Raw genomic sequence first — 24,764 nt, forward strand, 5'->3', positions numbered from 1 at the left:
ACACAGGCTGGTCTCAAACTCCTGACCTCAGTTGATCCGCCCACCTCGGCTTCCCAAAGCACTGGGATGACAGGTGTGAGCCACCGCGCCCAGCCACAAATTGTTTTTCATTTAAAAAATAAAATAGAGATGAGGCCTCACTATGTTGCCCAGGCTTGCCAACGTGGTGAAACGTCGCCTCTGCTAAAAATACAAAAAATTAGCCAGGCGTGGTGGCACACACCTGTAGTCCCAGCTACTTGGGAGGCTGAGGCAGGAGAATCGCTTGAACCTGAGAGACTGAGGTTGCAGTGAGCTGAGATGGCACCACTGCACTCCAGCCTGGGCAAAAAAACAAGACTCTATCTCAAAAAAAAAAAAAAAAAAAAGAAAAAAAACAATTTGTGGTAGAGATATCTTTGGCTCAACTATGTTTAGTCTAAAGTTTACAACAGCTTTTAGCTCACTCTGAATGCTTTTCAAAACAAAAGAAGATACACATGAGTGAGTTTTCATAAATCACAGAGTTCTTACTTTGCCAACAAGAGCAGGAATGTTCATTGAATTCGTTGCAAATCCCATGCCATACGCCATAGCAGCTTCTACTCCTAAGAACCTTGCTACAAGCTCCTCTAGTTCTTCATGCTTGTCCAGGTTTCCTGTGTGAAGAAGTTAAGAAAGTCAGTATCACAAAATCCTGAATTTAAGAATTACTCATCACTTTATTGAAAGAAATCATAGTGTATGTGTTGTGTCCCTTTCAGACTAAGATCTATGAAGGAGTCAATATTATGAAGAGTAATATTCTTCAAAATATTGTGAAGAGTAATATGCGCTCATAAAGAACACAATAGTTGAATAAAATCTGATTCAGCACCTGCAGTGGAATTTCCCCAAAGGGGGTTGCCAATAATTTCTCCCATTCCTGTTTGTGCATACTAGTTCCAGGTTTAGGCCTCAGGAGGCCTAGCAAAATCTGCTTTTATACTTTTGAAGTCAGCTGCTACATAAAACAATCTAACTGGCCTGTTGCAAAAACAGAACATGGGTGGGGGGTGGGAACTGGAGGATAAGAGACTATGGAAGGAGGAGAGAAAGACGTAAGGAGAGGGGGAGACAGAGAGAGAAAGAGAAACAGAGATGCCCAGCCAGCCTTTAGCCCCTCCTGCCACCCAGCTGAGGTGTCAAACATGTGAGTTAAGACATCTGGGATCCTCTGTACACAGTCATAACTGCCTACCCAATACCACATGGAGCTAAGATAACATTAAGCCCTCCCTAAATTGCAGAATCATGAGCAAATAAATCTGCTGCTGTTTTAAACTACTAAGTTTTGAGATGGCTTTTATACAGCAAGAGATAGGTAAAAACGTTTCTTCCCGGCAGGGTGCAGTGGCTCACGCCTGCAATTCCAGCACTTTGGGATGTCGAGGAGGGCAGACTGCCTAAGGTCAGGAGTTCAAGACCAGCCTGGTCAACATGGCGAAACCTTGTCTCTACTCAAAATACAAAAATTAGCTGGGCGTGGTGCTGGTGCCTGTAATCCCAGCTACTCGGGGGCTGAGGCAGGAGCATCACTTGAACCTGGGAGGCAGAGGCTGCAGTGAGCTGACATTGTGCCACTGCACTCCAGCCTAGGCAAAAGAGAGAGACTCTGACTCAAAAAAAAAAAAAAAAAAAAAAAAGTTTCTTCCCTCACTGTGAACTGACTGGTAAATTTGTACTGCAATTTTATATTGGTACTCAAATCTTTAAGGACTAAATGATATTACAGAGAGAAAAGACGCTGGGAAAGAAGACTGCTAAACTTGGATGCTATGTGCCCTTACGGCTTGCTTAATCAAAGCCCTTAGGAAGTCTCTGGGCTAAATACTTCTACACAGCAGTAATAATTTGCCCTATCTACCTAATGACATTGTTGTGAGGATCAAAAGAGATAATATGTTTGAGCTTTTTTTTTTTTTTTTTGAGACAGAGTCTCACTCTGTTGCCCAGGCTGGAGTGCAGTGGCGCAATCTCAGCTCACTGCAACCTCTGCCTCCTGGGTTCAAGCGATTCTCCTGCCTCAGCCTCCCAAGTAGCTGGGATTACAGGTGCACGCCACCATGCCCGGCTATTTTGTATTTTTAGTAGAGACAGGGTTTCACCATGTTGGCCAGGCTGGTCTCGAACTCCTGACCTCAAGAGATCTACCCACCTCGGCCTCCCAAAGTGTTGGGATTACAGGCGTGAGCCACTGCACCCAGCCGAGTACTTTATAAAATATAAAATGCCATAAAGGTATAAGGTATCCTTACTATATGTCATCACTGCACAATGCTCCTTTAACCACAGGATTAGATCAAAAGGCTTGTCATTTCTGGAGTGCCAGTTAGAAACTCTGTTTTAAAGATGGGGGAAATAAAAATGTTCTACTCCCATCTTCCTCTTGAAAATCATCACAAAACAGCTGGATAACCAAGAAATAAAAGCAAAAAGCTCAATTTTTTATTAATTAGTGGACATCTATAATTCTGAACACAATTAATGAAAATGGAAAATATATAGAAGGATAGTATTATGGGTTCAATTGTGTCCCACCAGAAAGATATTTTGAAGTCCTCATTCCCAGAAGAATGTGACCTTCTTTGGAAACTGGGACATTCCAGCGGTAATCAAATTAAAATGAGGCCATTAGGGGGATGCTAATGTCTTTATAGAAAGGGGAAATTTGGACACAGAGATAGACATGCACAGAAGGAACACAGAAGACCACAATGCTGCTTTTTTGTTTTTTTTTCTTGAGACAGTCTCACTCTGTTGCCCTGGTGGAGTGCAGTGGTGTGATCTCGGCTCATTGCAACCTCTGCCTCACAAGTTCAAGTGATTCTCGTGCCTCAGCCTCCCAAGTAGCTGGAATTACAGGCGTGCACCTTCCATCATGCCCGGCTAATGTTTGTATTTTTAGTAAAGACAGGGTTTCACCACGTTGGCTAGGCTGGTCTTGAACTCCTGACCTCAAGTGATCCGCCCGCCTCGGCCTCCCAAAGTGCCGGGATGACAGGCATGAGCCGCTGTGCCCAACCAGAAGACGACAATGTTTGACACACAGGAAGACAGCCATATGGTGGGGTGATGCACTATAAGCCAGGGAACGTCATCGATTGCTGGCAACACCAGAAGCTAGGAAGGATTCTCCAGAGCGTCAGAGAGCATGGCCCTACTGACACCTAGACCCCAAACCTATAACCCACAGAATTATGAGACAAGACTTTTTTTTGTTTTAAGTCACTCTGTTTCTGATATTTTGTTACAGCAGCCACAGGAAACTAATACAACTGGAAAATGACAGAGTTAGAAGAAGGTCATATCTATGCCCTTATAGAGTGGAATTCTTTGAAAACCAAGTAAATTCACTGTATGGAACCCTAGAGAAGTTTAAAAACTGGAGGGAACAGGCAGCAAAGTAAGCAAGGGTTAAAGTTGGGCTACATACAAGATGACTGGAAGACGATATAAAAATGAGCAGGAACCCTCACGCATTGATGGAGAGATTGTAAAACACTGTAGTCTCTTTGGAAAACAGTTTAGCAATTCCTCAAAAGGTCAAACACAGAGTTACCATACGACCTAGCAATTCCGCTAGTAAGTATAAACCCAAGAGAAACAAAAATACATCATACAAAAACTTGTACACCCACGTTCACAGCAGCAATGTTGACAATAGCCAAAAAGCAGAAACAACTCAAATGACCATCAAGTGATAAGTGGATAAACAAGATGTGGCACCCTCACACAAAGGATTATTATTCAGTCAAAGAAAAGAATGGAGTGCTGTTAGATGCTACAACATGGATGAATTTGAAAATACTGTGCTAGTGAAGGAAGCCAGACAGAAAAGACCAAATGTTATAGAATTCCTTTTACATTTAATGTCCAAAATAGGCAAATCTACATAGACAAAAAGTAGACTACTGGTTGCCAAGGACTTGTAGGGGGAAGGGAAACAGTATCCAATGAATGCTACTGAGTATAGGGTTTCTTTTAGGACGAATGAAAATATTTAAAATTAGATGGTGGGGCCAGGCATGGTGACTCACACTTATAATCCCAGTGCTTTGGAAGGCTGAGTTAGGAGAATCACCTGAGGCCAGGATTTCAAGAATACCCTGGGGAACACAGCCTCTTGAAAGAGATCCCCAGCTCTACAAAAATTACATTTAAAAAATCAGCTGGGCACGGTGGCGTGCACCTATAGTCCTAACTACTTAGGAGGCTGAGGTGGGAGGATGGCTGGAGTACAGAAGTTTGAGGCTGAAGTGAGCTATGATTGCACCACTGCACTCCAGCCTGGGCAACAGAGACCCTGCATCTATCTATCTATAAATCCATGTATCCATCTATCTAAATAAATAGATATAAAAATCTGCACAATTTTATTTTTCCTTTTTCCTTTCTTCATTCTGTTTTAAATTTCCTGAGTTGACAGAGTTGCCATGGAAGATTAAATAAGGATGCAAATTCTTTGTTACTCTTCCCATTCGGAGTTGGAGGAGGGCAATCCCCACAACCCTTGAATCTGGGCTGACCTTAGTGACACTTTGACCAACAGGAAGAGGCATAAGCGATATTCTGGACCTGTACAGCTAGTGCCTAAAAAGCCTTCCAGCTTTCAACTAGGTCTCCTTGTTTTTGTTGTTTTGACACAATGTCTCACTCTGTCACAGGCTAGGGTGCAGTGGCACGATCACAGCTCACTGCAGCCTCAAACTCCTTGGCTCAAGGGATGCTCCAGCCTCAGCCTCCTGAGTGGCTAGGATCACAAGCGTGGGCCACTATGTTCAGCTACTTTATCTTTATTTTTTGTAAAGACCAGGTCTCACTATGTTGCTGAGACTGGTCTCAGACTCCTGGCCCCAGCTGATCTTCCTATCTTGGCCTCACAAAGTGCTGGGATTATAGGCATGAGCCTCCGTGCCTGGCCTCAGTCAGGTATCTTTGCATGCTTGCTCTAGAGGGCTGCTGCCACGCATGATGAACAACTCTCCAAGACCACCATGGTATGAAGAAGCCCAAGTAAGAAACATGGAGAGGCCACACAGAGCTCCAGCCACCCCAGCCTAGGTGAAACAAGTGAATGAAGAAGGCTTCATATGTCTCCAGCCATACAGCCACCACTGAGTCAACCGTGAGAGGAACCTTGGGTAAGAACCACCCAACTATGCTTGCCAATCCCTAGAACCCTGAGAAATAACTAACAATGAACTGTCCTTTTAATCTACTGTGCTTAGGGATATTCACAGTAATAGGCATTTGGAAAGTTTTTGTAACTTCTAGGGTTATCAGTTCTCTGAAACAAATTAGAAAAATCTGAAATCTTCCTCTGAAGTAAAATAAATTGAATCTCTTTATATAAAGCTATTACTCTATATTTTATAAATTTAAAACAATAATAAAAAGAGTTTATATTTATTGTCTACTATGTTCCAAGTGCTCTACATGGATTAGCTTACGTAAGTCTTAAAAGAGCTCTATCAGGCAGCAATTATTATTAGCCCCAATTTACCAGTACGAAAGCAGATTAACTCTCATATGCCCAACATCCTAATAAGTGGCACTCAACCACTAACATTTGCATAAGCCAATGAAATCAACATCAAAGTTATAAATGAAACAAACAGTGGCAGGACTTTTCGAGGGACAATCTATATGTATAACACATTGGGAAAGATAAACACATCTCAAAATGTGTTGAAAGCATTAAAATCATCCATCACACTTCAGAAAAACAAAGCATTCTTCACCTTATCTAAATGACATGACAAAGTGTGGATACTTAATACTTTAGGTCAATATCACTATTATTTGTCCCTGACTAAAACAAGGTCAAAAACAGCAGCTGGCCAAATATAGCTTTCACTTACCAATTTCCTGCCGAGTACTGCACACTCCAACTCCATATTCCTCTAGGATTTTGGCGGCTGCTTCTTGACATGATCCAGTATTCCGTGCAAATCCAAGATAGTTATAGGAACCCATGTTTATAACACCTTTTATTATATTCCCTGTATACCTGTGTATCAACAGCATAAAACAATGAAACTCATGAGCAAAAAAGTACTTAAATGTAATAGCAAATCCACTGGTAACACAAAAGGAAGCAGAGAGAACAAAGTCTATATAAAAAAATCTCAAACACACTACCAATTATGGAAATGGAAGTTAAAATAACCAATTTTCATTTATTAATAGTGATAAAGATTTTAATACTAATGATATCCAGTGTTGGCCAGGACAGTCACTTATCTTACAGGACACTGTACATAAGAATATCAGGTTTTCTCTTGTTCATTCTTTGGAGGGCAGTCTGGCAGTACTTATCCATTAAAAGATATACATACTCTGGCTCAGTGACTCCCGTACATGATCATATATACACATGAGGATCCTTTGAGAGTCACTGCACAATTTGCCACATCTGTTCCCCAGGTACAGGGACCAGTGACATTTCATACAATGGAAGCTGAGGCAGCCTGGGCCCCTAAGGACTAAATGGTTCAGGGGCCCCACCGATCTAGGATGAACATGAAGTATGGACAAGGATAAACTGTCACTGTTTTAATTCCCTGAGATTCTGAGATTATTAATACAGCCCAACCTGTCGCACCATGGCACATCTATATTGTAAAATACGATGTAGTCATTACAAATAGTAAACGTGCTGTGAATATACACATGAGAAGGGGTGTCACCAATATGTGACCAAGCTAAGAAGGCAAGGTGTAGGCCGGGCACGGTGGCTCACGCCTGTAATCCCAGCACTTTGGGAAGCCAAGGCGGGCGGATCATGCGGTCAGGAGATTGAGACCATCCTGGCTAACATGGGGAAACCCTGTCTCTACTAAAAAAACACAAAAAATTAGCTGGGCGTGGTGATGGGCGCCTGTAGTCCCAGCTAGTCGGGAGGCTGAGGCAGGAGAATGGCATGAACCCAGGAGGCAGAGCTTGCAGTGAGCTGAGATGGCGCCACTGCACTCCAGCCTGGGCGACAGAGCGAGACTCTGTCTCAAAAAAAAAAAAAGAGGCAAGCTGTAAAATAAATTTTTGTTTTTTGACATAGAGTGTCACTCTATCCCCACAGAAAAGATCTTGAAAAACAATACAAAAAACAATACAAAATAAAGTGATAACAACAGTCACCTCTGGGGAGTGAAGGAGGATCTGCAAGGGGGTGGACGTGCAGAGGAAATGGGGTTAGCTGTCATGGGAACTAACAGTTTATCTGTATTATTTATCTTTTTTTTATAATGGCAATTCAATCATGTAATACTTGTGCAATCTAAACAATACAATGTTAAGGCCAGACACAGTGCCTCACACCTGTAATCCCAGCACTTTGGGAGGCCAAGGTGGACAGATCACTTGAGGCCAGGAGTTCGAGACCAGCCTGGCCAACATAGTGAAACCTCGTCTCTACTAAAAATACAAAAAGTAGCTGAGCGTGGTGGTGCATCTCTGTAGTCCCAGCTACTAGGGAGGCTGAGGTGGGAGAATCACTTGAACTTGGGAGGTGGAGGTTGCAGTGAGCTGAGATCATGACACTGCACTCTGGCCTGGGCAACAAAGTGAGACTCCGACTCAAATAAATAAACAAACAAACCAATACAATGTTAAAAATACAAAAAGTTTTCCAAACCATTCAATCCATTTAAGTAAAAACACTCCACATATCATCCTTAATCATTTGAAAAATCAAAATATCCAGAAATAAATTCAGATACTTAATTCTGATAAGTGGCATAATGGAAAGGAGAGCTTTTCTTCCTTTTTTTAAAAAAAAAAAAAGACCAAAAATAAAACAGACTAAGCTTTTGTACACTATTTATTATCAACAGGAGTTATTTTTAAAAATAAATAAGCCAGGAAAGGCGCGGTGGCTCACACCTGTAATCCCAGCACTTTGGGAGGCTGAGGGGAACGGATCACTTGAGGTCAGGCGTTCGAGACCAGCCTGGCCAACATAGTGAAACCCCATCTCTACTAAAAAAAATACAAAAATTAGCCAGGTGTGATGATGTGTGCCTGTAGTCCCACTACTTGGGAGGCTGAGGCATGAGAAATGCTTGAACCTGGGAGGCGGAGGTTGCAGTGAGATGAGATCACACCACTGCACTCCATCCAGCCTGGGCGACAGAACAAAACTCCGTCTCAAAATATACATACATACATACATACATAAATAAGCCAAATTTTGTTCTGAACTATAATCCAACACAGTATCAAATGTAATAGAAAGATGTATCTTTAAAAGCTCAACAATGAAGAATAAGGAAACCAATCGTACTGTATCCTCAGCTGCTACTCTTATTTTGAGAGAATACTCAATTCACAATAACATATTTTCTCAAATGAAGAAACCCTTTTGTAGTTGTTGTCAAGAAATAATTTCCCAACCAAGACTCACTTGAAGGACCAGTTATAATCATAAGACTGTCTCTCCATGATGTCCACCCTGGCTCCAGGCACACTACAGATTGGCCGATTCCAGTTGTCTCTTATTCTCATGTACAGGTTCCTTGTATAAAAGTTTTCAAAATCTTGATACAATGACACAAAGTCCTGCCAAGAAATGTTGACATACCATAAATTTACCTGAGTTACTTTATTAAAACTTTTTAACAGATGACATGACTTTTTCTTTATGTAAATTTATGGGGCACAAGAGCAATTTCATTATGTTCAAGATTGTGTAATGGACAAGTCAGGGCTTTTAGAGTATCAATCACTCAAATAACACACATGGTACCCATTAAGTAATTTCTCATCATCCACCCTCACTCCCTCACCCTTCTGAGTCTCCACTGTCTATCATTCCACTGAGTTACTTTAAAAACAATCTTTACAACTTCCATTTTCATACTGTAAGAGCACCTGAGAATGAGAGGCCACTTATATTTAATTAACTCCTAAATCAGGATAGGCTTGGTGGCTCACACCTGTAATCCCAGGACTTTAGAAAGCCAATGCAGGAGGATTGCTTGAGCTCTGGAGTTTGGGACAAGCCTAGGCAACATAGCAAGACCCTGTCTCAACAAAATCATTTTAAAAATTAGCCAGGTGGCCGGGTGCAGTGGCTCAAGCCTGTAATCCCAGCACTTTGGGAGGCCGAGACGGGTGGATCACGAGGTCAGGAGATCGAGACCATCCTGGCTAACCTGGTGAAACCCCGTCTCTACTAAAAAATACAAAAAAATAGCCGGGCGAGGTGGCGGGCGCCTGTAGTCCCAGCTACTCGGGAGGCTGAGGCAGGAGAATGGCATGAACCCGGGAGGCGGAGCTTGTAGTGAGCCGAGATCCGGCCACTGCACTCCAGCCTGGGCGACAGAGCAAGACTCCGTCTCAAAAACAACAACAACAACAACAACAACAACAACAAAAAATTAGCCAGGTGCAGTGCACCTGTAGTCCCAGCTACTAGAGAGGCTGAGGCCTGAGGATCCCTTGAGCCCAGCAGGTTGGGGCTGCAGTGAGCTATGATGGCACCTCTGTACTACAGGCTGGATAACAGAGACCCCATCTCAAAACAAAAACAACAACAACAAAAACCCTGATGTATCACGAAAACATCTGGAAAGGCATCAATTCTCTGTTTACTTTAACACAACTCTTATCAGATAAAAGTCACTTAACTTTGATAGCTGACATACATTACATGGTTTCAAACAACTGACTTCATGAATGTAGAGCAAATGAATGTAAATTAACAAAGTAGTCCTCATAAAAATAAAATGTAGATGTACCATTCTGTCATTAAATGGTTTCCCTTCCTAACAATCTCAAAAAGACCACTCCTCCCTCCCCACAAGCCTCCCCCCACATTAAAAGATTAGGAGAAATGCCCTAAAAACCACTATAATTCCAATTTCAACCAAGAAAAATAATTCCCAAATTAAGATTCCATCCTTTGCATATCGTCAAGGATCAAAATGAAACAAATCCAAAGAGAAAATAATAAACAAGAAACACTATAAAATAGGATATAGGGGCCAGGTGTGGTGGCTCACGCCTGTAATCCCAGCACTTTGGGAGGCTGAGGCAGGTGGGCGGGCGGATCACCTGAAGTCTAAGGAGTTCAAGACCAGCCTGACCAACATGGCGAAACCCCGTCCCCACTAAAAATACAAAAATTAGCTGGGCATGGTGGCGTGGGCCTGTAATTCCAAATACTCGGGAGGCTTGAGGCAGGAGAATCGCTTGAACCCGGGAGGCGGAAGTTGCAGTGGGCCGTGGTCACTGTACTCTAGCCTGGGCAACAGAGTGAGACTCCATCTCAAAAAAAAAAAAAAGGGTTATAGGAAGCCACCCACCTTAGGCTCTTTTCTCTTCAGAAAGAAATTTTTTTAAAAAGAAAGAAAGGAAAAAAAAGAGGCCAGGTACAATGGTTCATGCCTGTAATCCCAACACTTCGGGAAGCTAAGGTGGAAGGATCGCTTGTGGCCCGGAATCTGAAGTGACAGTGAGCTGTGACTATACCACTGCACTCCGTCTGTGCAACTGAGCGAGAGCCTGTCTCAAAAAGAAAAGAAGGCAGGACACAGTGGCTCACACCTATAATCCCAACACTTGGGAGGCTAAGGCAGGAGGATCACTTGAGTCCAAGAGTTCAAGATCAGCCTGGGCAACATAGTGGGACCCTGTCTCTACAAAAAAAATTTTAAAAAGAAAGAAAAGAAAACACATTCCCAAAATGAATTCCTATGCTCAGGAACTTAAAGGCTCTGAGAGATTAAGTTGTACTAAAATAAAACTTAAGTCTGTAAAAAATCAAGTCACAGTGGAGAAGAAATGCTATGCCTGGTGTGGTATGACCACTACTCAGAACACATGTGACCAGACCACACGAGATCTACTTAAACTCTTGAATGTAAAGGGGAAACCAAACAAGAAAACGAAACTACAGTTTTACTATATCAGCCAACTACTGAGTTTACAGCCATCAGATCTAGGCTTGGTGCCAATATAAATTAACCTGTTAACTAAATTAGTCAAAAACATTGAAAAAGCTTAAGTCTTATTCTGTAAAAGATTTTCATTGCTAAAGAAGGCTATATATAACTCTGAAATTAACCACTTTCTATGACACCAGACTCTCAAGCGCCTACTAAATGAGCCTCCCAGTAGATAAATCTTATAAATAAGGCTGAGCAAAGTCAGAAGCTACTCTAAGAATCTGCAGTACCTGATACCATCTCTCTCTCTTTTTTTTTTTTTTTTTGAGGCAGAGTTTCGCTCTTGTTGCCCAGGCTGGAGTGTAATGGTGGGATCTCGGCTCACTGCAACCTCTGCCTCCCAGATTCAAGCTATTCTCCTGCCTCAGCTTCCTGAGTAGCTGGGATTATAGGTGCCCGCCATCACGCCCAGCTAATTTTTTGTATTTTTAGTAAAGACGGGGTTTCACTATGTTGGCCAGGACACTCAAACTCCTGACCTCAGGCGATCTACCCACCTCAGCCTCCCAAAGTGCTGGGATTACAGATGTGAGCCACCGCGCCCAGCCGCCATCTCTCTTACAACTGGTTCTAATAGTTAATTTTCCTCAGGACAGAAAATATCCATAAATAACATGTCTATCACAATTGGAAATTTTTCATTTAAATGGTATGTCTGTTTTGATAGCCTTCCAACAAGTATACTGGTTGAATTAAAATAGGAATAGAGATATCCAATTCTAATTAAAACTTTTTATTTGGCTGTTATTACCCATGCATTTATTTCCCAAAGGAAAAAAAACAAAAAGTAGTCTTCAATCCTTTTCATTCACATCAAAAAGGATAACAGTAGTAATCCTTCTAACGAAGGAAATGACAGTACTGATTCTCTCATCTCTCTTTTTTTTTTTTTTTATTTTTATTTTTTGAGACAGAGTCGCTCTCTGTCACCCAGGCTGGAGTGCAATGGTGTGATCTCGGCTCACTGCAACCTCCGCCTCCTGGGTTCAAGTGATTCTCCTGTCTCAGCCTCCCAAGTAGCTGAGATTACAAGTGCCCACCACCACACCCGGCTAATTTTTGTATTTTTTAGTAGAGACAGGGCTTCACCATGTTGGTCAGGCTGGTCTTGAACTCCTGACCTCAAAGGATCCGCCTGCCTCAGCCTCCCAAAGTGTTGGGATTACGGGCGTGAGCCACGGCGTGTGGCTGATCTCATTTCTTTATAACCTTTCTAAACACTGCACATTAATGTTCGAAGTATTAACTCCAATATTAAGAGAAATATTTCCTTACAGACAAATTTCTATTTAGCAACAAAAGCAATATTTTTTTGTTTTTACTATACAAAACAGAAAAATCTTAGAGTCTGCTCCAAATGCCAGAGGGGTTATCAAACCCCAAGATAGAGAAAAGGCTGCAGGACCGAATGAAGTAGAGCTTCACCCCTCAGCCTTGAGCTAAACAAAGAAAACCAGAGGCACAGTTGTCTGAGGTTAGGAAGGAAGCAATGGGTTCCAATTTCCTGAACAAAGAATTGTGCCTGTCATGGTCACGCATTTCCATCTCTCCTTAACAAATGATTTAAGTCACATTAGCACAGGGTAAAGGAGGAGAAGCTGTCACAATGAGGGATGTTAGAGACCAAAAGCAGGTGGCATAGAATGGTAGGAGAGAGGGACTCATGGCCGAAGTCTCCGCTCCCCTTTACTCCTTAGCTAAGCTCCAGGGTGGTAGCTCTGATCTCAGTCCGTAGGTTCAGCAGAAAGATCTGATGGGCATGGCTGGGTGCAGTGGCTCATGCTGTAATCCCAGCACTCTGGGAGGCCAAGGCAGATGGATCGCTTGAGCCTAGGAGTTTGAGACCAGCCTGGGCAATGTAGCGAAATTCTGTCACTACAAAAAATACAAAAATTAGCCAGGTGTGGTGGCACGTGCCTGTAGGCCCAGCAACTCAGGAGGCTGAGGTGGACGGATCACTTGAGCTCAGGAGGTTGGGGTTGCAGTGAGCCATGATCGGACCACTGCACTTTAGCCTGGGTAACAGAGTAAAAAGCTGTCTCAATAATAAATAAATAAATAAATAAATAATTTTTAAAAAGACGCGAAGGGCAGCAAACCAAACTCCCCGCAGCTTAGCCATGAGAAAAAGGAGGGGAGGCGTCACTACTTGCAGTTCCAGTTCTAGGCAATGGGAGTGTATTTCCAAAAAGATCAGGTTAACTTCAAATATTCTAAGACCACAGTTAAACTGGGGGGGGGGAGGGGGCGCGCAGGTATCTTTTCATTCATTCATTCAAATATATTTTACTAAGTACTTGATACATACCGGATTGTATGCTAGACTTTCAGGATACATTAAAGAATAAGACAGTTCTCTCCGCAGAGTAATACCCCCACGATTCCAACCCTCATTCCCCCATCTCCACCACTCTTTTCCTCCTCCTCAGTTTGGTCACTGTGAAGTGACTTTAGTTAAGGCTTACTCATCATCATTGACCTAATACTCAGTCGCCGAACAAACATTTACTGAGCAGTACCTTCCAGGCACTAAACTGGGCACTGGGAATAAAAATGAGTAAGAACAACCTCTACACTCCCTAAGAACTCTTAAGTGTGGTGGAGAAACACACAAATAAATACAATATAGTAAGTACTATAAAAGGGTGTTTGTCCAGAGAAGGAGCAAATACCTAACTGATAAGGGAGTGACAACGATAAAGTCAAGTTCAAGCAGCCTTAAGGATATACTCATAAACATTCTTCCTGAAGATCCTCACAAATCCCATATCCTAGCACATGTAAGTGGAGGAAAAACAACACCTACTTACGACTAAATGCTGTATCACTGGGCTTGAAACACTCCTCACTTAAGAGCCTTCTCAACTGAAGAGAACAATTCCAACTCTTGGATTTGCTGCTTAGAGACTGATGAAGACCTCACCAAAAGTAGTCTAGGGACATCTCAATAACAAGCCAATAAATATTCTTTACTAGTTAAGCCTATTTAAGGTGAGCCTTCTAGAAAATATCCTATATTGTTTAATATAATATACATGAGTACCACCTATTCTAGTGCCTATACAGGCATTAAGAACACAGGGGGCAAAGCTGGATGCTATCACTTTCTGAAGTCCACTTTTTAACAACTGTCCCTTTGTTAAGCATCATTCTGGTCCAATACAGATAGCCAAATACGTTTACATGATAATGATAAAGATGATGAATAATCACAACAGCAGCAAGAGTGCCCATCTACTGAGTATTTATGACATAACAGGCACTTGCCAAGTGCTTTATATGCACCTATATTTATATACTTATATATGTAAGTATGTAAATATACATACTCTGCACATTCTTACGGAAGATATCATTTCTTTTTTTTTTTTTTTTTTTTTTGAGACGGAGTCTCACTCTGCCGCCCAGGCTGGAGTGCAGTGGCCGGATCTCAGCTCACTGCAAGCTCCGCCTCCTGGGTTCACGCCATTCTCCTGCCTCAGCCTCCCGAGTAGCTGGGACTACAGGCGCCCGCCACCTCGCCCGGCTGGCTTTTTGTATTTTTTGGTAGAGACGGGGTTTCACCCTGTTAGCCAGGATGGTCTCGATCTCCTAACCTTGTGATCCGCCCGTCTCGGCCTCCCAAAGTGCTGGGATTACAGGCGTGAGCCACCGCGCCCGGCCGGAAGATATCATTTCTTACGCTTTCAGAAAGGCTAAATGGCTTTCCCACTTAGGAAAGCAGCCAGAGGTAGAGCCAGGAACTGATAATCCAGGCCTTCTAATTTTACTCTGTGCTCCTAACCCCAATGCCACACTGCCTCTCATTTGGTGATGCTACTAAATCAATCTGAAATACTTTGATAGTGTTCAAAGCACTTCAAGACCACTGTGCTATTGTCCTTCCCATTCTTTTCCTATGTTCTGCATATGACCAACACACACGTTACAAACCCCCTACAAGACACATAGACACACACACACACACTTAGGAGCTGGAAAGCTAAAAACTGTATTTCCTGGACACCCTTGTGGTCGGGTTGTAGATGTGATGCAGTGTCTACCAGTGAGAAGCACACACAAGAGCTGGATGGCAGGGGCCACGCTTTGCACCAGCGTAGGAGGACAAGCCCCCGCAGACCTTGGTGCTGGATTGGCACCAGCGCGATTCTATGTGCCACTGCCTATTCACCAGCCTCTGGCAGTGCGACAGTTGTGATGCCAGCACTCAGAGTACTCACAGCAGGAGCAGTTTCCTAGTTTGGGGCAGCTGCCTAGTTAGGAGAGGGAGGCCCTAACCTCACTGCTCTTGCCCCTCCACAAAGCCATAAATGCCTAATTCCCTGTTTGCCTGAATGACCTACAGTGTTTTTGGTAACTCTACCAAAAATTTGACGATTTCAACAACACGGTCATTGTAATTATTGTTGAGAAACAGATGTTTAATAACTTATTAGCTGTATTTTACAGATTCACTGAATAAAATTTAAATTATTTGTCCAAGTCACATAACAATACAGTGACAAAGCCAAAACTGAAACTCTAGTATTATTCCAAACTAACACTATTAGTGGTAGTGCTACTACTAATTCCATTAAGAATTCTCAATGTCAGTTCTAATTTAATAACTTTTACTTATTTTAGAGTCTAGGGCACTAATCTCAACATAACAAAAGGCAAAATTTCTCTCAAACATGAGCATTTGAGGCAAACAATCACTGCTTTGATGTTAGGATAAAAAGCTTGGAAAACATGCTTAGAACTGTCTCAGCGTCTTCTCAAGGTCAGGATGATTTAAAGTTCGACCCTTGACCTATGCATCCGGTGCAGGGAAAAAAAACTGGGACAAGTAAACCAACTCTAGCAGTCTTTAAGGGACAAATTTATTTCAGCTTTACTTCTATTCAAAACTTGCTAAGTAAAGGAAAAAGTGGGAGAAAAATTAAAATCTACAAAACTATAAACCTTCACAGATTACTTTTAAATGCTATACTTGTTTTAAAGACACTAAGGCAGCTGGACATCCACTGGCCAAAAAAATGACCCGACCTAAACTTCATACCTTATACAATTAACTCAAAAGAAGCACAGACCTAAATGTAAAATATAAAACTATAAGACTCAGAAAAACGTTAATACATTGCTGGTGGACATGTAAAATGGCACAGCCAAGGTGGAAAAGTGTGTTGGTTTCTCAAAGGTACATGTAGACTTTGACAATGAAGAACCTGATAAAAAATTTTCTTTTTTTTTGAGATGGAGTCTTGCTCTGTCACCCAGGCTGGAGTGCAGTGGTGCAATCTAGACTCACTGCGATATCCACCTCCTGGGTTCAAGCAATTCTCATACCTCAGCCTCCCGAGTAGTTGGGATTACAGGCATGTGCCACCACGTCCAGGTAAATTTTGTATTTTTAGTAGAGACAGGGTTTCACCATGTTGGTGAAAACTCCTGGTCTCAAACTCCTGACTTCAAGTGATCCACCCACATCGGCCTCCTAAAGTGCTGGGATTACAGGTGTGAGCCACCTCACCCAGCCAAAAAAAATTCTTCTAAAGGTAAATATATACTTTCCATGTGACCCGGCAATTCCATTCTTAGGTACATACCAATTGGAAACAGACACTCAAACAAGTTACTTGTGTGTGAATGTTCATAGAAGCACTATTCACAACAGCCAAAAGGTGGAAACAAAATGTGGTATATCCACATAATGGAATAGTATACAGTGATATGGGAATGAAGTACTGTTACTTGCTACAACGGCACATGAATCTTGAAAACATTAGGCTAAGTGAAGGACAAGTCACAAAAGAGGGACTGCAGATGCAAAATACTTCTAGGATACATAAGTATTTCCTAAAAACCACTTAGAAAAATACACAAACCCAGTAGAAAAACGGACAAAAGATTTGAACAGGGACTTCATGAAATCAGCACTTCCAATGGTCATTAAACATATAAAAAGCTGTTCAGCTTCACTGGGCAATACAGAATTGCAAATTAAAACCACAATGAGATACTAGTACATATATACCAATGGAATTGGCAAAAATGTTAAATTCTGGCAATACTGAGTGTTGGTAAAGAGATGTGGAACAAGAATTCTCAGTTGGGTGTGGGGGCTCACGCCTGTAATCCCAGCACTTTGGGAGGCTGAGGCGGGCAGATCACGAGGTCAGGAGATCGACACCATCCTGGCTAACACAGTGAAACCCATCTCTACTAAAAGTACAAAAACAAAATTAGCTGGGCGTGGTGGCAGGCACCTGTAGTCCCAGCTACTCGGGAGGCTGAGGCAGGAGTATGGTGTGAACCCAGGAGGCGGAGCTTGCAGTGAGCTGAAATTGCATCACTGCACTCCTCCAGCCTGGGTGACAGAGTGAGACACTGTTTCAAAAAAAAAAAAAAAGAATTCTCAAACACAGCTGGTAGATGTACAAACCAGTACAATCACTTTGGAAAACAATTTGGCACTATCTAGTGAAACTGAAGACATGCATACTCTATAACTCTGTAACCCAGTAATTCCAACCCTGGAGAAACGCATATTTACATGCAGGAAATGCATCTATCAGAACATTTATAGTAGTTTTATTCATCACTGACATAAAATGAAAAAAGCCTCAATATCCATTATTATAAAAATGAAGGAAGGCCAGACACGGTGGCTCATGCCTGTAATCCCAGCACTTTGGGAGGCCGAGGCGGGTGGATCACCTGAGGTCAGGAGTTCGACACCAGCCTGGCCAACATAGCGAAACCCGTCTCTACTATAAATACAAAAAATTAACCGGGTGTGGTGGTGGGCACCTGTAATCCCAGCTACTCAGAAAGCTGAGGCAGGAGAATCGCTTGAACCCGGAAGGTGGAGGTTGCAGTGAGCCGAGATCATGTCATTGCACTCCAGCCTGGGCGACAACAGCAAAACTCTGTCTCAAATAATAATAATAATAACAACTAATGCTGTTTGCTGGTACTATAGTACTACTGAAAGATTTCAAGACATTTCATTATAAACATAATATTGCATACCAAAGACAAGATAGCAAAAAAAAAAAAAAAATCTGTAACGTTTTGAATTTTTTATTTGGGCAACATTTTTATTTTTGTTGTTGTTGTTGTTGCTGCTGCTGTTGTTAGAAATAGTGTCTCACGGCCGGGCGCGGTGGCTCAAGCCTGTAATCCCAGCACTTTGGGAGGCCGAGACGGGTGGATCACGAGGTCAGGAGATCGAGACTATCCTGGCTAACACAGTGAAACCCCGTCTCTACTAAAAAATACAAAAAAAAAACTAGCCGGGCGAGGTGGCGGGCGCCTGTAGTCCCAGCTACTCGGGAGGCTGAGGCAGGAGAATGGCGTGAACCCAGGAGGCGGAGCTTGCAGTGAGCTGAGATCTGGCCACTGCACTCCAGCCTGGGCGACAGAGCGAGACTCCGTCTCAAAAAAAAAAAAAAAAAAAAAGAAATAGTGTCTCACTCTGTAACCCAGGCTGGAGAGGAGTGGCATGATCATAGCTCACTGCAGCCTCAAATTCTTGGACTCAAGCTATCTCCCCACCTCAGCCTCTCAAGTAGCCAGGACTACACACAGGTGCACACCACCATGCTTGGCTAATTTTTAAATTTTTTGTAGAGACAAGATCTCTCTCTGTTGCCCATGCCAGTCTAAAATCCTAAGCTCAAACAATCCTCCTGCCTCTGTCTCCCAAACTGCTGGGATTATTGGTATGAGCCACCACAACCCAGCTGGAAAATGTATTTTCTACTAAAGAAGGAAACAGCCTCATGAGATAGATTTAGAAATAACTGAAACATGACAAAGTTGTTTCAAAACTTAAATTAAGCATTTTAAAATCCCAAATAATCCCCACCTGAGGAAGTGTTGAAAATGGAGTCATCACATGGTTAAAATGCATTATAGCTGGGCGTGGTGGCGGATGCCTACAATCCCAGGATTTTGGGAGGCCAAGGCAGGTGGCTCGCTTGAGCTCAGGAGTTCAATATCAACCTGGGCAATAAGGCGAAACCCTGTCTCTACAAAAAAAATACAAAAATTAGCCAGTTGCAGTAGTGTGCGCCTCTAGTCCCAACTACTCAGGAGGCTGAGGTGGGAGAATCGCTGGAGCGTGGGAGGCAAAGGTTGAAGTGAGCTGAGATTGTGCCACTGCACAACACCCTGGGCAACAGAACAAGATCCTGTCTCAGAAAAGGAAAAAAAAAAAAAAATCTGGCCCAGGCACAGTGGCTCACGCCCATAATGCCGGCACTTTGGGAGGCTGAGGCAAGCGGATCACTTAAGCCCAGGAGTTCAAGATCAGCCTGGGCAACGTGGCAAAACCCAGTCGCTACAAAAAAAATACAAAAATTAGCAGGGCATGGTGGTACGTGCCTGTAGTTCCAGCAACTCCGGAGGCTGAGGTGGGAGGATCACCTGAGCACAGGGAGGTTGAGGCTGCAGTGAGCTGAGATTGTGCCACTGCACTCCAGCCTGGGTGACAGAGTGAGACCCTATCTCAAAAAAAAAAAAAAAAAAAAAAGAAAGAAAAGAAAAAGAAAAAGAAAAGAGAAAGCATTATAAATTCTAAAAGTATTTATTTTATAAACCAACAATTCTGTTTTTACCTCTACTTAATGAGGAAAAGTAGGTAAAATACTCAGTGAAAGGTTTTCAGACTGCAACTTTTAAACCCTTGAACCATGGTTAATTAACGACTTTCCTTACTGTTCATATTGGTCATACCACTGTCTGTCCTTTCCTGTTTTTAACGTTAAAAACAGGAAGCCACTTCCTCGCTACTTCTGTGCTGTCCATGAAAGTGTAGAATGAGATTGCAAGATAAAAAACAATGGTTTTTCCTACATCTAAAACAGCCATTTGCATGTTTGCATGTGCATGTGTGTACGTACACACCCACCTCAACTACAAATACTTCAAAATCCTTTACATTGTTATTGTTACCACCACTCACAATATCATTCATATCTTAAAAATTTTTTTTTTTTTTTAAGAGACAATGGGCCGGGCGCGGTGGCTCAAGCCTGTAATCCCAGCACTTTGGGAGGCCGAGACGGGCGGATCACGAGGTCAGGAGTTCGAGACCATCCTGGCTAACACGGTGAAACCCCGTCTCTACTAAAAAATACAAAAAACTAGCCGGGCGAGGTGGCGGGCGCCTGTAGTCCCGGCTACTCGGGAGGCTGAGGCAGGAGAATGGCGTAAAAACCCGGGAGGCAGAGCTTGCAGTGAGCTGAGATCCGGCCACTGCACTCCAGCCTGGGCGACACAGCGAGACTCCGTCTCAAAAAAAAAAAAAGAGACAATGGCCTGGCACGGTGGCTCACGCCTGTAATCCCAACACTTTGGGAGGCCGAGGTTGGCAGATTACCTGAGGTTAAGAGTTCAAGACCAGCCTGGCCAACATGGTGAAACCCCGTCTCTACTAAAAATACAAAAATTAGTGATGGCGGACACCTGTAATCCCAGCTTCTTGGGAGACTGACGCAAAAGAATCACTTGAGCCCAGGAGGCAGAGGTTGCAGTGAGCCAAGATCGTTCCATTACACTCCATCCTGGGCAACAAAGCGAGACTCTGTCTCCACACACACACACACACACACACACAAAATTAGCTGGGTGTGGTGGTGCATGCGTGCAGTCCCAGCTACTCATCAGGCTGAGGCATGAGAATCACTTGAACCTGGGAGGCAAAGGTTGCAGTGAGCTGAGATCATGCCATTGCACTCCAGTCTGGACAATGGAACAAGACCCCATCTCAAAAAAAAAAAAAAAAAAAAAAAGACAAGGTCTCTGTCACCCAGGCTGGAGTGCAGTGGCACAATCACAGCTTGCAACAGCCTTACACTCCTGGGTACAAGTGATCCTCCCACCTCAGTCTCCCAAGTAACTAAGACTATGGGTGTGGGCCACCACACCCAGCTAAGTTTTCAAATTTTCTTGTTGAGACAGGGTCTTGTTACATTGCTCAGGTTGGTCTCAAACTCCTGCGCTCAAGCTATCGTCCCACCTCAGCCTCCCAAAGCGCTTGAAATTACAGGTGTGAACTATCACACCTGGCCTCTGGCCTCCTATCTTAAACATTTACTGAGTGTCTAATATGTGCCAAGCACTCTGTAGTATAGAGTAGTAAACAAAAAGGTAATAATCCTTGCCCTCTTGGAATTTGTATTCTGGTGGAAGAGATAAACATATAGAATATAAAGTTTGCTAGTCCAGGCTCAGTGGCTCACACCTGTAATCCCAGCACTCTGGGAGGCCGAGGTGGGCAGATCACATGAGCCCAGGAGTTCAAGACCAGCCTGGCCAACATGGCAAAACCCTGTCTCTACTAAAAACACAAAAATTAGGTGTGGTTGCACATGCCTGTAGTCCCAGCCATTCTAGAGGCTGAGGCAGGAAAATCGCTTGAACCTGGGAGACAGAGGTTGCAGTAAGCCAAGATCGTGCCATTGTACTCCAGCCTGGGCAACAGAGCAAGACTCTGTCTCAAGAAAATAAAAATAAATAAAAATAAAAATAAATAAAGTATGCTAGACAGTGACAAATACTAACAGAAACAAAAGCAAGCAGGAAAGGGGGAGTCATGCTGCAAATCAGCTGGGGTGCCCTGGGTAGAACAGAGGACAAAACGCAAGTGAGGGAGCTAGCCAGGGACTATTTGAAGGAAAAACTTTCCTGGCATGAAAAACAGGGAAAACAGGTTACAGGGAAACTCTTGCAAACCTAACACTGGCATTAGTCCAAATGGATACAGTGGTAAACCTACTACACAACTTCTTTGAAAGGTTTGAGTATCGTTTCGTACCAGTGAGAAATCCCTACAGTAAATAGAGATGACTGCTCCATATGATGAAATATTATTCAACAATAGGAAGCAATGAAGTACCGATACACGCTACAACATGAACTTCAAACACATTACACCAAGTGAAAGGAGCCAGGTACAGAAGAACATACCCTGTATGAGCCCATTTATATGAAACGTCCATTTACATGAAATGTCCAGAATAGGTAAATCTATAGAGACAGAAAGTAGATTAGTGGCTGCCGAGGGTGGGGAGGGTGGATGAGGAAGGAGTGACCGCTAATGGGTTCATGAGAAAAACTCAAGAGAGGGGGTTTCTCTCTTTTTCAGAAGAGAAAAACATTACAAAATTAAATTGTGGTGCTGGCTGCACAACTCTGTAGATATACTAAAAACCATCGTATTGTACGCTTTAAATAGGTAACTTTTATGATATGTCAATTACTTAAAAACACTACTGCTGTCCTGAGCTCAACTAACACAAAACAAATGTGGTGCTCTTTATTTATTTTTTATTCTTCTTATGTTTTTTTAGACAGTCTTGCTCCATTGCCCAGGCTGGAGTGCAATGGTGCAATCTCGGCTCACTGCAACCTCTGCCTCCCTGGTTCAAGCGATTCTCGTGCCTCGGCCTCCCAAGTAGCAGGGATTACAAGCATGTGCCACCACGCCCCAGATAATTTTTGTATTTTCAGTAGAGACGGGGTTTCACCATATTGGTCAGGCTGGTCTGAACTCCTGACTTCAGGTGATCTGCCTGCCTCGGCCTCCCAAAGTGCTGGGATTATAGGCGTGAGCCGCCATGCCCGGCCAGTAGTGTTCTTTTTAAATGTAAAATCACACACAGAATTAAAGAAGACAAACCAAATGATCCATCCCCTAGCTTAATGCACCAAGCAATTATACTACATTAATAGTTTACTAGGATGCTGCTAAAATGACAGGTACCAGAATATTCTTAGTACTTTTTTTTTTTTTGGAGACACAGTCTTGCTCTGTTGCCCAGACTGGAGTACAGTGGCAAGATATCAGCTCACTGCAGCCTCCACCCTGTGGGTTCAAGCGATTCTTCTGCCTCAGCCTCCTGAGTAGCTGGGATTACAGGTGCCCTCCACCATGCCCAGTTAATTTTTGTATTTTTAGTAGAGATGACGTTTCACCACGTTGGCCAGGCTGAACTCCTGACCTCAGGTGATCTGCCCACCTCGGCCTCCCAAAGTGCTGAGATTACAGGTGTGAGCCACTGCCCCGGCTGTATGCTACTTTTTGAAGGAGGTCAAGAATAAAATCCCTCTGGGAATTCCTAGTAATGTATTTCAATTAATTTCTTTCTTTTGTATCTTGAAAATAAGCATATTGGGATATAGACATATAATGTCCCTTCCCTGTATCCTATCTCTCCCATTTTTTATCTACTTATTTTTTGTAACTTTTATTTTAGGTTCAGGGGTACATGTGCAGGTTGTACAGGTAAACTCGCATCACAAGGGTTTGTTGTACAGATTATTTAGTCACCCAGGTACTAAGCCTAGCATCCAATGGGTTACTTTTTTCTAATCCTCTCCCTCTTCCTACCCACCACAAGTGTTGTTTTTCCTCTTTGCACCCATGTGTTCTCATCATTTAGCTCCCACTTACAAGTGAGAACAGGCTGGACACGGTGGCTCACTCCTGTAATCCCAGCACTTTGGGAGGCCAAGGCAGGCTGAGGTCAGGAGTTCGAGACCAGGCTGGCCAACATGGTGAAACCTCGTCTCTACTAAAAATACAAAAAATTAGCTGGGCGTGGTGGTGCATGCCTGTAATTCCAGCTACTTGGGAGGCTGAGGCAAGAGAATCCCTCGAACCGTGGAGGCGGAGACTGCAGGGAGCCGAGATCACACCACTGTACTCCAGCCTGGGTGACAGAGTGAGATTCCATCTCAAAAAAAATATATATATATATATATAATATATACACACATATATAACATATATACATATATAATATATACATACATATATATAAATATAAAAAAATAAGTGAGAGCATGGTATTTGGTCCTCCCATTTTTAAGTATCTGATCATGAACAAGCTGTGGAGGCAAAATGTTAGTTTAAAATGTAGTAAGTGTGTGGTAACTACTTACCATAATTTACTCCTTACATTCCTAGCAATTTCCTATCTAAATATTAGAATTTTTTTTCTGAATTAAGTTTTTTCATTTTGTAGAGATGTTTCATTATGTTATGTCAGCTGGTCTCAAACTCCTGGCCCTGAGTGATCCTCCTACCTCAGCCTGGAACATTTTTATTAATTCAAGCTTTTGCTGTTATCTGTCACGTACATGTTTCTGAACTACTAGCTTCACCTCACATCACAAAGAAATAAACCATAGACTGAGAAAAACAACATTCTCATCCAAAACACCACGAATAACAGAGGATTAAGGGGTAAAAAATTCCAAGAATTGTATGCAATTTATATAAAATAGAACAGACTCATGGTAACTCATCTTTATTGGTATGACCATGTGATTTAGTTGTATTCAAAGCAACATACGGTATTTCCCTGCAACAAAGAATTAACATAGTTAAACTGGGCTCTCTTTTAGAATGAAATGAGGAAGAAAACCAGGATGTGGTTATGGATACCACTCTCTCGGTGAAATGAGGAAGTAGCAACATTATATTTGCATTTTATGATCCCAAGCAACCACTTTCCCTCACCTCTTTCCAGTTTAACACTTAATTTGCCTCCCTCCTTCGCCATACCTAATCCAGCATTAGAAAACAAACATGATCTGTCACAGGAAAGGAATGACATTCCCTTTCCCTCTACGAGCTGAATTTTTGTAAGAAAATGGCAGAAGCTGGCTGTTTTAACTGCTAATGTTATCTACTGGGAATATTCTATTGAAATGAATTTGAATAATTTAATACAATCCTCTCCATAACCTGCAGAGGCAAATGCTCTCCTCAGCACCCCCACATTTCCTTGTATTACTTCCTCC

The 24,764-nt window shown here is 42.7% G+C and overlaps 1 protein-coding gene across 1 annotated transcript in view; it reads right to left on the reverse strand.

Annotated features, from left to right (window-relative positions):
• SPTLC2 (serine palmitoyltransferase long chain base subunit 2) overlaps positions 1 to 24,764 on the reverse strand; it is a 108,697-nt gene that overhangs the window by 62,034 nt on the left and 21,899 nt on the right. The window contains exons 3-5 of the mRNA XM_015144257.3: positions 8,423 to 8,577; positions 5,883 to 6,031; positions 514 to 638 (exon numbers count right to left, since the gene is read on the reverse strand). Coding sequence (XP_014999743.2) covers positions 514 to 638; positions 5,883 to 6,031; positions 8,423 to 8,577 — 429 coding nt within the window. The remainder of the gene's footprint in view (positions 1 to 513; positions 639 to 5,882; positions 6,032 to 8,422; positions 8,578 to 24,764) is intronic.

Source organism: Macaca mulatta, chromosome 7 (genome assembly GCF_049350105.2).
Source record: "Macaca mulatta isolate MMU2019108-1 chromosome 7, T2T-MMU8v2.0, whole genome shotgun sequence".
Taxonomy (NCBI): Eukaryota; Metazoa; Chordata; class Mammalia; order Primates; family Cercopithecidae; genus Macaca; species Macaca mulatta.